This window comes from Clupea harengus, chromosome 9 (genome assembly GCF_900700415.2).
Source record: "Clupea harengus chromosome 9, Ch_v2.0.2, whole genome shotgun sequence".
Taxonomy (NCBI): Eukaryota; Metazoa; Chordata; class Actinopteri; order Clupeiformes; family Clupeidae; genus Clupea; species Clupea harengus.
Genome location: NC_045160.1, coordinates 16,428,424 through 16,445,431, shown reverse-complemented (window position 1 = coordinate 16,445,431; position 17,008 = coordinate 16,428,424). Strand labels below are relative to the sequence as shown.

General features: G+C 43.3%; 1 protein-coding gene across 1 annotated transcript; it reads left to right on the top strand.

Moving 5' to 3' along the window:
- The first annotated feature begins 1,329 nt into the window (after nucleotides 1-1,329).
- Nucleotides 1,330-15,861, top strand: mpzl3 (myelin protein zero-like 3). The gene is made up of 6 exons (XM_012824052.3): nucleotides 1,330-2,006; nucleotides 5,780-5,946; nucleotides 10,030-10,240; nucleotides 10,566-10,734; nucleotides 14,420-14,489; nucleotides 14,589-15,861. Exons 1-6 carry the CDS (start codon nucleotides 1,937-1,939, stop codon nucleotides 14,664-14,666), a joined length of 765 nt encoding a protein of 254 aa, XP_012679506.2. The 5' UTR covers nucleotides 1,330-1,936; the 3' UTR covers nucleotides 14,667-15,861.
- The last annotated feature ends 1,147 nt before the right edge of the window (nucleotides 15,862-17,008 follow it).

Sequence of the window (17,008 nt, the reverse complement as noted above, 5' to 3'; positions counted from 1 at the left end):
CTAGAGTAATATTCTCCCTTTTCTCTCACACACACACACACACACACACACACACACACACACACACACACACACACACACACACACACACACACACACACACACACACACACACACACACACACACTTACACAAACATACACAAACTCAAACACACCTTCTCTGTCTCTCTCTTACACACGCACGCACACACCCCTACCTCACTCTCTCATACACACACATTTTGCCACACCTTTTTTTTTGGCCTACACCCCACAGTCATGTGACTAGATAGTTGCATAATATTCATTAAAACCCCTACGCACACACACAGAAACACACCTATCCAGCACAGGGAGGCTGCTCAGGTAGTACCTGGACTTAGAACGCAGGATGAAACTTCATGATGATATGAGAGTGGAATACACCTGAGAAAGTCCAGCAGCTCAATAGACTTTTTGTGTGTAGTGCAACCACCCCCTCTCGGATGCACTAAACGAGTACTACTGTTTATTATCACCAATTCCATTTCTAATTAAGGATTAATTTTGGGTGAGAATTCTCAGTTCCAGTTCCAGTAAAATACAAAGTGTGAGTGCTCTACTTGTATGTAGTGAAAGGGTACAAAATGTTCTCTTCTGGAGATGTTCTAGTATTCCTTGGGGTTTGTGAACGGGCCCAAGATGTCAGGGTCAGTCATTAGGCCCTCTCCAGTTTCCCTTTGCTCATTTCGTTGCGCAGAAATCTGATAAAGTGATGGCGTGTCTGTGCAGCTGTAGAAACAGACAGTGAAGGACTGTGTGATCTGTCGTTCCCACATGAAAGATAGAGAGATGTTTTGTTCTCTTTGGAAATTTCTCACTATAGTTACCACACAGAGATTTCTTTCAGCCTCGTGCATCTAAGCAGAAATCATGAACCCCCAAACTCACAAACACACACATACACGCAATCACACACACACACACACACACACACACACACACACACACACACACACACACACACACACACACACACACACACACACACACACACACACACACACACACACACAAACACACAAACACGCGCACACACACAAACACACACTCACACACACACACACACACACACACACACACACACACACACACAAATATTGATGCATCATCTAACATCCTCCCACAGGTATAAGATGGCTTATCGTGGGTCTGCATGGTCCCCAAAGGCCATTGCAAAATCTTCTGAACTAACATGAAATGAGATGATTTAATTGTTGGTCAAAATAGAGTATTTTCAAAGGATGGGCAGCGGAGGACCAAAATAAACTTCAAAAGGTTTGCTTGTATGTGCCTGAGATAAAATGTGCAAAGTGCCTGAAAAAAATAAATAAACATGTGTCCCATTAGGCTTAATTGCATGGCTAAGGGCTTGTCATTTAGGATGAAGATGGTGGTAATAACTCCTGAAAAAACCCACTCTCTGAACTTCTTCTGAAGTTCAACCTGCAGTGTGCTAGCCAATGATACTTACAGAGGGGCCAGATAAGGTGAGCTACATTTGAACCACTTCAAATACACAAAATCTAAAAGCATACACATAAATCTGCATGTTATTTTAATCACATGTGGATGGGACTGTAGGTGTTTAAAATAGTTTAAAAAACATATTCGAACAATATAATTTGTCTGTTTAAAAAAAAAAAATACTAATTTAAATACTAATGCCATCACAATATCATACTACATAGTAATGTCAAGACTCTAAGAACAAAAAAGTGCACACTTACACACCCACACTTTAGAATAGCCTACTTCCTGAAACACCTGTTTGTCAGGTAGGCTACACCAGCAGTTGCGTAGTATCGGAAAGCTTGACTCAGAAAATATGGAGGACGACACGAAACCTAAAGTGTAATTCTACTTAAGTCCGTCCAATCATCTACATTCCTTAACCGGTCGCCAAGTTTCATAATATGGATTTACGAGAACCCGGGAAGACATCTATCAACCTTGTTCTCTACGAGTGTTTTGTTTTGACGATTGGTGAGTATAGTTATGGCATTCACGTTCGACTCCATTAGGACAAACCTAGCCTAAAACGTCACGGTGTTTCCCCCAAAACGGTTGAAATTCCATTTGGTTTACTATTAGCACCATGGACCATTCTGTTATAGACTGCACAGGTTATGGTTATTATGGTTTTGGTCGAAAGTGGTACCATGTAAGTTGTTCAGTAGTTTTTTTTATTTCGTTGTTTTCGTTTAAAACCTTTTATATTTCTGCTTGTGAACAGTGTAGCAACATTTATCAGTTGTTGTTGGTCTCTTGAAGGTAGATTTTAAAATGCCTATACAAATCTGTTTTGAATAATGCTGACATAGGAGGCAAATGCTTAAAACTACATTCTTAGGACCAACCATGGACCAGTGTACACGCAAAAAATTCCCCCACTAGAGACACTTGAAGTCAGAAGGCAAAGGAACACTCTGGTTTTATTCTAGATGCTTATATCTGCACTATGTTTAATGTTAAGATCACGATACTGGTGCGTTCTGAAGAATGTACCTACTGTTTGTAAGCGAAACACTATGTTTGTATGTGGAGATGATGTTTTTGACAGTAACGCCATAATGATAGGAGTTAGGCCTGAGGCCTATCCCTTAGGTCGGTACATTGACGGAAAAATGACATTAGCTCTCCGTGTCTTTGTTTATTTTCGTTTGGGGGCACACAGTTTTTTTTTTTTCTTCTTCTAAACTTCAGATGCACAGTAACCTTGGTAGTAATACCAGAGCAGAATATGTAAGTATAAGCTATGTGAGTTGACTTGCCATTACTAGCTGCCAAAAGCAGCAGGGAAATGTATTTTAAATCTTTCCCCCACCCATGGAATAGTAACACCTTCGCTAGCAGATATGGTGGTTTTTTAACATGCTCATGTTTTGTCATGCACGGCCAGTTTTTGCTAATTGCTGCTTTCCAGTGGGTGCTTATAGGGCCAGCTGGATTTTCAGATAACAAATTCCCATAGTCCAATACTTTCTAGCTTGTGTAGCTACTGGCTGAATTTGTCCTGAATAAATACACTGCCTCCTCATTGGAGGTGCCTTATTGAACATCACATCAGCTGTCTACCCTACATTGATCCAGACTCTTTAAACGGCAAATATGCGAAAGTGACCTAATCAGAGATGCAACACGTGTCTATATCCGTCTCTTCCAAGCCTTTATTGAGGTGTAATGTATTTGCAACCCAGTATTGACTCATTGTAAGGATTTGGAGGCGATCTGACTTTAATTGAGGGCACATGCGTGCAAATGCACGACCCCACTGGGGTTCTGATGGTCACAAAGGGCAAATGAATTAGCAGAATATTCAAATGCAGCCCCTGGCTCAAATGGTGAGACAAGCAGAAGTCATTGACCTCGCCATAAGAGAAGCTGAAGCACGGATTCCATATTCATAAAGTGTTTCTGTAGCATCCCGCGTCTCTCATGTAGACAGACACCACCCTTTTTTGGCTGCTGACAGGGAAAAAGGGCCGATAACTTAGCTGGTAGTGGTTTAACATTGATTAGTCATGGACTAGAATGACATTTCACAGTTGCAGGGGGAGGGAGAACAATACGTTTGCAGAACTCTGCAAAACGACATAGTTGTCTGCGCCATATCAGGGTCAGATCAGGCCCAGAGCCCACGGCTGTCAGGGGCAGGTGACATTTCTGTCCAGAACAGCAAGCATTTCTTGATTGAAGTGGCCTGGCTTCACACTGTGAGTTATTTAAGGGTCTGAACTTGTATCCAAGAGAAGGCTCTCAGCAATTTGTCTGGCTTTAACAAAGTGCTGTCGACCTGAGAATCCGTTGAAAATATCTCATAAACTGGAATAATTTCTCAATCAATACTCTCTGCTAATCAGATTAGTGTGGCATTTGGATAATTTGAATGTGGGGAAAGAACGAGGAGGAGTTAGTTGTATATATTCAGAAAAAGAGGAGTTGGATTTGAAACTGTTTGAAACTGTGCCAAATCCTAATACATCTACAGAGGAGCCAAGCAACACCACAGAGTTCTCCTTCTCGAATTTGCATCCACGCCCAATACCGCATCACTAACCCCAACCTGCCACCGGGCTATACCCTGATGGAGTTTGTTTTTCACATTCCAAATCCCAACTGAAGCAATTCAGTCTTATGTAAAGTTATCCGAGATAACTTGCCGTGCAGTATGATTATGGAAATGTCATTACATTTGACGTTTTATAAACAACAGTGTAGAGTAAGCAGATGCTTTATCCTCATGTGTGTTTACAGGAAATCAAATGCATGACCACAGACCCCCCCCACACACACACACACACACACACTCTTGAGAAGCTGGTCAGTAGGAACACTAAGTAGTGTCTACCACCAGCTGGGCCTGCCAACCTGCCATCCTTTTTCACAGGGGCACGAGCCCCAGGGGAGCCAGCAACTCGCTGCATGATTTCTCACAACTGGCAGTTCACGTTCAGTACTGCTGGGCTGAAAACAAGCAAAGAGTATTCAGCAACATAGGAATCATCTGTGTAGCCCAGATGATGTTTGCAAATGTAGCAAGTCAATCGGAATTACCGACCATTGGTAACTGAGTGTATACATTATATTGAAGTGTAAGAATAATGGATATAGTTCTATTTGAACACAGCACTTTAAAAATGATGGGGGCACATTTGAAATGATGCCAGTTTCGGTGTAAACCATGTTTGTGGAAATGATTGAGACCGTCCTGATTAATGACCTGGGCTGGCCAGCAGCCTCATCATGCCATTAGTGTCTACATCAGAGTCCGCCGGTGTGAGTCGTGACTCGAGTCATGAAGTTGACTGGAATATGTAATACACATTTTGTGCTACTACGAGTTCATGTCTCGTAAGTGTCTTGCGCCTGAGATTGGAGTACGCAGCTCTGTGGTGGAGTGATGCCAGGAGGCTGTGCAGAGTGAGAGAGGGTGAAGGCAAACAAAGACCCCCCCCCCCCCCCATAAAAAACATGGTGTGACAGAAGAAACCTTGCCCTCTTTCAGTGGCCGGGCAGCAAATTCCGATCTCCGTCATGGGTGCTCTGAAATGATAACTGTGTTTCAGAGACGGCGCCATGGGTATTATTCACCACGCCTGCCCACCACCCTCGGCCGACAGTCAAGGTCGTCTGCTCTCACCCACAGAGCTCCTTTTGTCTCCGATACTTACAATATCATCATGCGACTTTTGAAATCTCAGTAGTAATATGTGACTTTGTAGACCAGCTCTGTGGGAGTGGTTGAAATGGACACACCAAGGCCTCCTAGTGCTTTTCTTTAGAGCGGTTATTCATTTAGCCTGAGCTCAGGAGCACAAAATGCTTGTGTATCCAAAGAGAAATGATACTTGCTATTTGGAAATGGCCCAGGAGCTTAATGGCCAATATGAGACACTGGCAAATCACACGACGGATATCACATATTAGAAGATCATTACATGTAGATAATTTGGCATTTTAAAACACAATAAATGCCCATTTAATCACATTACAACAAGCATTATGTGGTTTCTGCATTGACATAACTCTCTTTCTCTTTGTCTGCCTCCTCCTGTCTGTGTCTCTACTTACACTCTGCCTGTCTGTCTGTCTGTCTGTCTGTCTACCTCTGTCTAACTGTCTGTCGTCCTACCTACATCTGCCTGTCTGTCTGTCTGTCTGTCTGTCTGTCTGTCTGTCTGTCTGTCTGCCTGCCTGCTTCTTCCTGTCTGACTGTCTACCCCTCCATCTCTCCCTTTCCCTTCTTCTCTTCCCAGTGCTGTCCTCGGTGTCTTCCATAAAGGTGAAAGCCCCGTCTGAGATCAATGCCGTGAGGGGCGACGACATCACCCTGCCCTGCTCCTTCTCCTCCAGCAGTGGCACCACCAGCCGCATGTCCGTGGACTGGTCCTTCACAGCCGAGGGCGGCAGCACCCGGCAGTCGGTGAGTAACATCTGCCTCTGCCTCTGCCTCTGTCTCCTGGCACAGGACCAGCTTGTGTTTCATAAAAAGCCTTTATTAAAACATGGCTACATTATGAAGACACGTTGAAAGACACTTTGATGCATTTCGAAAGCTCTTTATGAATTTTTTTCCCCACTCTTTTTTTTATGCCTTTCTGACCCGTCTCCATTGAGAACCCTCATGTTACCTGTCTTCTATGACCGCCCCCACCCCATCAACATCTCTCTCTCAGTGGTTTCCCCTTCACTAGTTTGTGTTTGTTTTACAGTTAATTGTACCTAAACGGCCCCCCAGGACCAACGCCCTCCCAGCGTGTCCCTCCCTCCTACTGACATATGGAGGAAAGGAGAGAAAAAAAATATATCGTATGGCTTGGTGTGTTTGTTTCCTCCCTGCTTGCTGTTGTTTGTGAGGAAGCTTGGAGTGCGTACCCTTGGGAATGTGTTGCTGACACCGTTTGAGTTTTAAATATGGAATGACTTTCCCTCTGGGGAGATGATGAGACGGGTCATGTCATGTGATGTGATGGAGTTTTCTGTGCAGATAGGCCAACTTTCTGGCATGTGTATTCTCATAGGTAACAACGTTGTCGACGACATGCAGCAGACCGCATCGCTGAAGTAGACAGTAATTGTATTTTCTTGCCTTCTGGACTCTATGCTGTTCTTCAAGCTGTAATTGTGAGGGTATATCTTCCAACATTTTGCATTGTTTGGGATGTAATGTTGTTGGACATCAGCTGCAGGAAATTCAGTCTTGTGGTTTATTTGCCTGCAGGTGACATCTAGACTGCTTATCCTCTCTCCCTCCCTCCCTCCCTCCCTCTCCCCATCTCTCTGTGGTGTAACTGACAGCTGTCAGTCACTCACAAAGTTTAGTTATTTGCCACTGTGAAAAGTGATGCTGAACTAGACATATGTCCTGCTATTTCCTCTGGAACAGTAGATTTACAATTATTAGTTTTAAACGTAAGATAACGGCATGCAGAGATGTAGAAACCTTCACACTATACACACCTGTATACATCCACACACTGAATCAGACTGCAATTGTAATGAAATAAGCTATTATTTTATTGCTTTGCAGTGTGCAGAACACAGCCTGGGAAAATGGCTATACCTTAAGCTCATGAAAAAACCCAGGAGCTTCGGAACCTTACATTTGAGGTCGCTGGTCAGCTCAGAAGCATTACTTAGCGGATGCAGACAGTAAGAGGTTTCAGTAAATCTCGCCGTTAAGTGACCGCTTCACTGGCTGTGGCCATGCATAAGTAACCACAGGATGTCGGCGCAGTTCATACACCATCTATCTATGTTTTAAAGGTTAATATTTCATGAGTTGCGGAAGTGTTATGCCAGGTATCAGCCCATCGTCAGTTCAGGAGAGTCATAGTGACCGTGTCTCACAGAAGGGCTACATAATACTTTGATTCCCGTAGTTTCTTTTTTCCTGTTTTGTTAAAGCTTCTGCTATGTGAAGTCAGCATTATGTTGATGGCATTCACCCGAAATGACCTTATCTCAGTCTGTGCCAGAGGGGGGGTAATCATTTAAATTGAATACCCCAGTCAGACGGTACTCTAGACATGACTGGAAATGTCGCCAGCCAGCTTGCCTCCGACCTGGCCTCCTTAATCATCAGCTTAAAAGTCAAGTTTGCTCTCTCGCAGACATGCGAGTCAAAACAGACTTGATGGCATTTAATCAAGGTTTTTTTTGGGCAAATCGTCATAGCATGTCCTCACAATTGAAATATTCCTGATTTAATTACAAATAAAGTCCTTTTTTGATCCATGGCTCTGGTACTCTGGTAGGTTTCAAAGAGCAGTCGTTCACTTGTACTGAAGCAGAGGGTCAGGAGTTGGAACAATCCCTAGTGTTTAACTCCAACTAGCAAACTGGAGTGACGCTAAAAGTGTGCGCTCGTCACAAGGGTAATAAGTGCTTTAAAATACTGTTTGCACGCACAGCTCTTACTTCAACTGGCACTTTCCATAATTGAATCACTCAGAAATGATGATGTCATCTGGGCCTTTCAGGACTTCTGGACTGATTGGATTGGCATTGAGGCTCTGGGTTTATATACAATCACTCATCCTCGCCTGACTCCACGTCCACAGAAACAACTATTTCATCTGAGCATTTGCTGCAGCTGTTGTGTATAAGTGGCCCCATAATTCCATTTAATATTTCTAATGGAACGGATGGCCTACTGCTTTCAGGGACACTTGCAAGCAAAATTTCTTGCACAAAACTTCCAACTAAGTTTGCCACTGTATCAGATTCCTTATTTCTAATCATATGAGGCTTTTAGTATTTACTGAGTATTGCTCCACACCATTTTGCACCAGTTTGCATTAAGTGGCAAAGCGGTGTGTTATCAGTGGGGTTTGGGAGTGGTTGTGCTGCATTATTGTTGTGTGGCGGGGAGAGGAAGCAGTGGTCACTGAGGGCAGTGTCAGTGGTGGGGTGGCCTTCCTCTTGAGATAGACTGCAGAGATGGCGGGCTCTTTAGCTGGTTCTTTGGCTGGCTCCATTGCTGGTTGGCTGGTTAGCTGGGATGGCTGGCTTGATAATAATGGCCTCTGGAGCTCTTGAGGTGAGCCTGTTAAGTATTCAGCGAAAATGTGCACAAGCGAGTCATTTGAAGTGTTGTTGCTAGGCACCGTGCGTGCGCGCGTCCGTGTACGTCCGTGTGTGTGTGCGTCCGTGTGTGTGTGTGTGCGTGTGTGTGTGTGTGTCTGCACGCGTGTCTGTGTATGTCAGTCAGGGAGGAGAAGAAAGCAGACAGTGCTGTCTGTTACGTCAGAAGGCATATGAGTCAGGCTTCTTTTATTTTCGTTTCTCCCTGCCAGGGCGGGTCTGCTCAACACTCCCGTGCCTACACGTTCGGTCTGCCCAGCGTGTTTTTTCAACGCTTTAACTAGAGCGTGTCTCGTCTCTTTTTTGATGGTGGAATTAACAAACCCCTATTGGGAACTGGTTCAAATCTGCACGATCAGACGGCAGAATCCAGCAATCGTACTCCACACCAGCCAGCTCAGCTGTGCAGGCCAGGCCTCCTGTGGAGCAACCCTACAACCTCATCCGGGGGAACTATCTGCCTGATAAGCTAGTGTGTGACTGTGTGATTGGCACTCTTGATTTTGATCAGTTTGAGTGCTTCGCGCTTGAGCCTGGTGCGCTGTCTGAGAGGTGACGGTTATTATCCCTCAAATGGTTGTGTTACTTATGTGCCATTCGAGTGTGCTACCCTTCAGTAGCTCTTGACTTGTAATTGGCTCGGAACAAGAGTGTGGTACTAAACAGCTACACAAGAATGTTAGCGAGTCCAGACAGCGAGGCTGCCGTGTTGGTGTCACACACCTTGTTCCTCGGTGTTGCTGTCGAAGCAAAACCTGCCATGCAGACCAAAGATACATTTTTAATCAGCCAACTGGACGAGGGTGGACATGATGCGCCCCGGATCAATACTCTGTAACTGACGTGCAACACCACCAGCTGAATTCAGAGCAACCTGAGCCGTGGCCTTGGCTGTCAGACCGACGACATACTTTAGGACAGTTCCGCACGTGATAATAAACACACACTCAAATGCTCAGATACACATACAGAGGCTCACACACGTATACATGTTGTACAGAGACTTGTGCTTACACACATGCACAAGCTGCACACACACACAAAATGACTGGTTGAAGCCCATATGCAAATTTTGGTGGTGCCCCCTAGTGGTCAGAGACAGAAGCACAAGAAGGCCCTTGGAGACAGTGTTGCAATTAGATTGTGTGCACTCACTCACTCACTCACTCACTCTCTCACTCTCTCACACACACACCACACACTGACGGTCCAGTAGGAAAGCTCTGCTAACAAGAAGCCATAAACCACAGCTCATGTGCAGGACTCTGGCCCCGCATTAGTTTTTAAGTGTTATTAGAAGTCATTGAGGAATTACAACTGCTCTCTCCCTCTCGTTCCCTTTCTTCCCCTCTCTCTCGGTCTCTCTCATCACAACTTTGTTTTATTTCCCCCTCTCTTCCCCTCTCTTCCCTTCTTTCAGCTCTTCCACTTTTCGGCGCAGGCATTCCCGCCTTCCCACGGGCCTTTTAAGGGCCGGATAAACTGGCTGGGGAGCCCTAGCCGAGGCGAGGCCTCCATCCAGCTCATCAATGCCAGTCTGGCCGACAATGGCACCTACACCTGCTCCGTCAAGAACCCGCCCGATACACATGGCGGGCCTGCCCAGATTCAGCTGACAGTCACTCCCAAGAGTGAGTGAGACCCTTTTTGCTGATGTGTGTGTGTGTGTGTGTGTGTGTGTGTGTGTGTGTGTGTGCTTGTCTGCGTATGTTTTGTATGTGTGTGTGTGTGTGTGTGTATGATTTTGTGTCTGTTTTATCTATTATGACGTGCACATGAGTCAGACTCCTGAAAGCCTTTTTCGGAAAGACTTTCACTTTGTCTAGATTTTATGAGTGTGAATCACATAGTGTGACATGACTGTTTCATATAAAATAAAACCTGTGAAATAATTGATACATCCCTCCACACCCCTACCCCCCCCCCTTTTCCCCCACCACTCCCACCCTTCTCCAGAGGTGACCATTCGTCTGTCTGAGGTGATGGTGCTGCTACTGTTCATCCTCCTGCCCTCTGCTGTCATCACTCTGGTGCTGCTCTGTCGCATGGTCTGTCCCTGCTGTCCCCCGAGAGGGACCTCAGCCAAAGGCCAGGGGTATCACTCATCCATCGAAGTCACCGAGAGGTCAGTGGAGACACTGCACTGCACCCCAAATATACCGGCATGCAGAGAGGTCCCGTGTGTGTGGGGATTGTTTGTTATAGAGAAATGCTTGCAGTAAGAAGCAGATGTTTACGTGATGTTACTTAAGTGTGAGGCCATGTGTGTCTTTCAGCGTCAGGAAGACTGCACACACACGCATGTACACACACATCTGTGCAGAAAAGAACCAAGCAATAATAAGTAATATCACATAATTATAATAATAATAATAATAATAATTTAAGGGTTACTTACAGTGGGGAAAATAAGTATTTGAACCCCTGCCGATTTCGCAAGTTTGGCCACTTGCAAAGAAATGTGTGATCTATAATTGTAATGGTAGGTGTATTTTAACAGTGAGAAATAGAATATCAACAAACAAATCCAGAAAACTGCATTTTATAACATTTATGACTTTATTTGTATTTGATGCAGAAAATAAGTATTTGAACCCCCAAGCAAACAGCAAGAATTCTGGCTCCCAATGACCAGTTATGTGCCCAAGAAGCACACAGATTAGTCCTCATTAGGCCTAACAAGGTACACCTGATCTCAACTGGTGACGTGTATAAAAGAAACCTGTCCAAAGAATCATACTTCACACCTTCAACCTCACCACCATGGGCAAGACCAAAGAGTTGACCAAGGACGTCAGAGATAAGATTGTAGACCTGCACAAGGCTGGAATGGGTTACAAAACCATCGGTGAGCAGCTTGGTGAGAAGCAGACAACTATTGGTGCGATTATTCGTAAATGGAAGCAACACCAAACAACTGTCCATCGCTCTAGGTCTGGGGCTCCATGCAAGATATCCCCTCGTGCGGTATCGGTGATCATCCGAAAGGTGCAGAATAACCCCAGAACTACACAGGGAGAGCTTGTGAATGATCTCAAGGCAGCTGGGACCACAGTCACCAAGAAAACCATTGGCAACACACTACGCCATAATGGTTTGAAGTACTGCAGAACTCGCAAGGTCCCCCTGCTCAAGGAAGCACATGTACAGGGCCGTCTGAAGTTTGCCAATGAACACTTGAATGATTCTAAGGAGGATTGGGAGACAGGATGTGGTCAGATGAGACCAAAATCAAGCTCTTTGGCATCAACTCGACTTGCCGCGTTTGGAGGGGGAAGAATGCTGAATATGACACCCTCCCCACCGTCAAGCATGGAGGTGGAAACATTATGCTTTGGGGCTGTTTCTCTGCCAAGGGTACAGGATGACTCCACTGCATCGAGGGGACTATGGATGGGGCCATGTAATGTGGAATATTGGGCTTGAACCTCATTCCCTCATTCCCTCCCATTGAAAACGCAACCTTAAGGATTTGGAGAGGATCTGCAAAGAGGAGTGGACCAAAATCCCTCCTGAGATGTGTGTAAACCTGGTGACCAACTACAAGAAAAGTCTGACAAGTCTGACGTCTGTGCTTGCCAACAAGGGTTATTCCACCAAGTACTAAGTCATGTTTTGTTTTGCTAGGGGTTCAAATACTTATTTTCTGCATCAAATGCAAATTAAGTCATAAATGTTATAAAATGCAGTTTTCTGGATTTTTTTGTTGATATTCTGTTTCTCACTGTTAAAATACACCTACTATTACAATTATAGATCGCACATTTCTTTGCGAGTGGCCAAACGAAATGCATTTCCGCAAGCAAATGTGAATGTGATTGCGCGGCAGCAGCAGTCAACCATTGCAGAGTAACCTATGCAATTACGTGGATGCTAACACTACGCCCTACAAAGAAAAGTTAGACTCTCGTACCACCTGTTGGATGAGCAATACATATCATCTAACACCAATCGCCCACTGACATTTTGACACACGTACAAAGCTATTAAAGTCATGTCAGTCCGGCAATGTTTAAATATATACTGTGTATACTGTGTGTATACTGTACATGAAAATGTCGGCAATATTATTACAGGGAAGCAGTGTGCCAGTTGAGTTGAGTTGACATGTGAGATGACTAACATTACGGTTATGAACAGAATAGCAAATTCTAACTTGATTTAGGTTTAAAACCATGTCCCTTTGCATTTTCTTGTGTAGTGGTAAAATGATGAACTTCAAGAGAACAAAGTGTGATTGCTCAGCGGTAGTGGATACTGGGATCAGACATGGGAATGAAAACAGTGCACGGGAAATGTATTCTACATTTATCATCCGTTGTATGCTTTTGGGTTTACACAGAAGTCACAGTATTTTCCACACCTCTGTCATCCATAGCAAATTACATAGCCCCACAGAGAATATTCAGTTTGTCACTACATTTGTAAGCGGGCGGTTGAACATTTCTGCTTCTGCCTGTTTTAAATATTTAATATAACAGAAATGTGTTATTGACGAGGTTTTCATTGGATTTTTTTGACGTGTTGGTACATGATAGATTTGCCCACATGATAGATTTGTTTTAACTTGCACTAGATCGCAAGCTTGCAACACATAGCCCTACAAAACATGTTCAGTGTGTAACCTCCTTGTTGAATATTTGTACTGATTGTTACTTTACATTTTAGAAACCGGTCAAGTTACAGGCATTAAAAGTCTGACACATGGCTCATAACTTAGTGACGTAGAAGAGGTCTAACCACCCAACCGAGAACATTTCCAATAATTGTTTAATTTAAAAACGGACTTTTGTTTTTACACAAACTAACTTGTTTTGTTGATGACTTGGTTTTGGACAAGATTAGCCAAAGGTTATCAAGCTACTTTAAAGGGTCACTTGCTTATTACAAACCAAAATGACAGTGACAAATGTTTGTGGTTTATTAACTAAAGTGTACTGGATTGTCCTAAAGGGTAAATATGAGCAGATATGTATCTACACACAAACATATGTTAGTGACAGGGACAACGTTAACTGGCTAGCAACTGGCTTGCTAGCTTGCTTACTAATGTGAGCCAATTCGCTTTTCGAGTTACCTTATCATCTTCAATCACCACAATGTAACGCTAACTATAACTTAACACACTGTAACATTAGACTGTAACTATAATTTGTAACGTTACCTGAATGAACACAAGAAAAACATCAGCTGAAATATAGGCTTTAATTAATCCACAGGCATGCTAATATCTTCATCTAACAATCAGAGCTGCAGTTAAGCCATTTTGTCAAGTGTCAGCAAGCTTAGAGGAAAATCCAACTGTCGACTCCAGCTTGGGTTTAATTAACTGGTCTGGCATGTAGATAAACTGCTGGGGAAACAACCCTTTTTATCCTGGCATGTACCAAAGCTGCACTGCTGGGCAAACAACACATCTTAACTGTGCCACTACAGATGTATAACATCCCCCCTTTCACTTTCAATGGAAAAATAAGTGATTAAAAATGGTAATAAAAATAAAAATCTATCGAAAAGCAATACATAAGCCAAGTACTCGGCATAAGGGCAGACCTGTAAAGTCTAGAATGGTGTCAATATCACGAGAACTGTGAGTGGAGATTTAAGCAAGAACAAATGGCAGAATTATAATAATAAATCTTAAGATTGCTTGCGTAATCACATAACTATAGTTTTGCTGTACTGATTAAGTTGTCTCTTGAGTATGGATTTTCTGTTGGGTATTTTGTAGTTTCTTGTGTCAGTCCAACAATGTCTTACAATGTTAAAACCATTCTTGTTTTCTGTTCGTCTTGTTTTTCTTCTCTCAGAGACGTGTATGGTTACAAGCCCCCAGTCCAGAAGCAAAGGACTGCTACATGCTGTGAAATGCTTTTTACGGTAGGTGGCTATTCCCCCCCCTTCTCACTCCTTCAAGGCTTCAGCATCCAGCTTAGTGCAGGCCACATATCAATGTCTAACTCTCTCTTCCTGTTTCAGGACTCTGACTACGAGGATGACTACCATCTTCCTCATGCACATCACAAGGGTAACGACATGGAGGAATCCCCGTGCTAATGTTCTAATGTTGAGAGACAGACTGCACTCCCAGCATCAGTCAGTTTTTAGGTAACGGATGCCCACTTCAACAAGTGCATCAATAATTAACCTGGCTCGTGTATTTGTGTATATTTATAAGGGCCTTGCCGGCAGTTAAGAGAAAGTACTAAATATGTCACAGATACATTAGAAGCACTGCCAAGCAGCATTAATACTGCAATCAATTGAGAGACCCCTGTGGGAATGGATGCTTTCAAAGAAGACACACACACACACACACACACACACACACAGTGACACATGTGTTTCTGATCTCTGTTTTGATTGAAAGGGGTTTAAAATGTGAGATGTGGGTTCTGGTCAAAGGAATGATTCAGAGTGATGAGTCACATAGAGAGATAATAGTAGGACAAGCTGGATAATCAGAGACAACATGTAAATAATTGGCTGCCCCTGACCCTGAAAGGTGTCTGATCTTGTTTTGCTTTTGTTAATTTTACCTTGACCTGTTTCATAAATCCTTTTTGTGTCCTATTTCAGTCTTTTAGCCACTGGCACCTCTGAAAGTGCTCAAAGCATCTGTTGAGCCATATTTCAACAAACACTATTTGCGCTTTGCACTGACAATGCGTAGTCGTGTGGGTCATGAAAAAATAAATGTGCCTCAACGGTTGATGTAATAGTTTTTTTTTGCTTTTTACTTAAGCCTGTTGCTTTTGATGTAATGATCTATGAATGATGGGAATCAAGTAAGGCTGTGAATCACTTGATCCATTAAGATGCGCTGAAATTTGGTTTGATTGAATAAGCATCTTCTTTGATTCTTTGTTTTCTCATGCTGGATTTTATATTGTATGAATGAAGTACTTTAACGCCCTTCTGTATTTAAAGACTTGATATATTAATGTTGTCTGTGTTTGCTGTAGCGGAGCACTTTAAGGGTGTTAAAATGCAATTCAATTTCCAATATCGTCTTATGAGAACTTGCCATAGGTCATCTTTTACAGAACTAAGCATCAAGAGGATGACATGTAGACTCAATCTGTTTCAATTAAATAACAATTAAATAAGACCTGTGTTCTATTAGAACTTAACTTAGGGTATTTAATTTGTAAAATGCATATCCAATATAGATAATGAAGAATGACTGTGTTTACTGTAGGAAACATGCATTTCTAACATCGTCAATAAAAAAACAGACATAAAAATTTAACAAGACTTGATTTAGTTCACATCATGTTCTGCCTCACGGTTCATCAGGTGTATATAGCACACGAAATATGGTTGCTAAATAGCGCCATTCAGATCTTGCCCTGGACTCCATGGGCAGAGTGTGATTCAGTATAATGTTCTTGTGCGAAGCATAGGCTATTACACAAACTAGAGCCTCGCTAACCACATACACATCCACTCAGCCATCCTCCCCTACATTGTTTTCCCATCTTGAAGCCATAGTAACTAATTTGTCATCTTGTCAGCCCAACCCCTGTGGATGAAGGAAAAAAAAAAAAAAAAACAGAAAACGAAAACATGCACAGTTGTAAGCAAGGCATCAATTTTGCATGTCGTCATGTGGAGGAGAAGCCGTCTTCTGGCGCGCCAGCCGAGCTTGTCGTACACCCTGGCCTCGGGGAGAGCAGATGTGGTGGGAAGCATTGGAGCCAGCATCCAGGAAGGATCGCCTCTGTCGGATGGCCTACATAAAGCCTGGTGCTGTACCACAGGGTAGCGGCGCTGCGCAGCGCAGGATCACCTTGGTGATGTAGTCACACAGTACACCTGGAACAAAGAGCGAGAGGGATGAGGGGGAGAAAAAGAGCTGAATGCTCTAATAGTGGTAGCGAAAGGGTGAGAGGAGAGAGAGAGAGAGAGATGGGGAGCTGACCTGCTTCAGTCATAGGCCTGAGATGGATCTTCGCACTGCAAAAATAGAACAGAATTTTTTTTTTTAAAGTATCAAAAAATGAAACTGCAGCTTTTATTTTTTGATATCGGTGATCTGCATGTGGTCTCCATCACTGTACTCTGTGATCTCAGATTGTGTCATTTGGGGGCTGTTTGACTTCTGAGGCGAAAGGGATGCAATCAGTCTTAAGGGTTCAGAACATATCTGCAGTCTATAAGGTGAATTGTAAAAAAAAAATAGAAGCCTTGGTGTGAAATGCAAGAATATACCTTAGATTATGAAACTGAAATACATTGAATAACTAATGTTCTCATGGTGTCATGGATCAGTATTTGATATGCTAAGGGGGGGTGGCTAACTCTAAAATGTAATATGGTACATTAATCAACAGCCGTATTATCATGAACAGTATCATCCATATCACCTGTTGCTGCATGCATGACCATTTGTGATT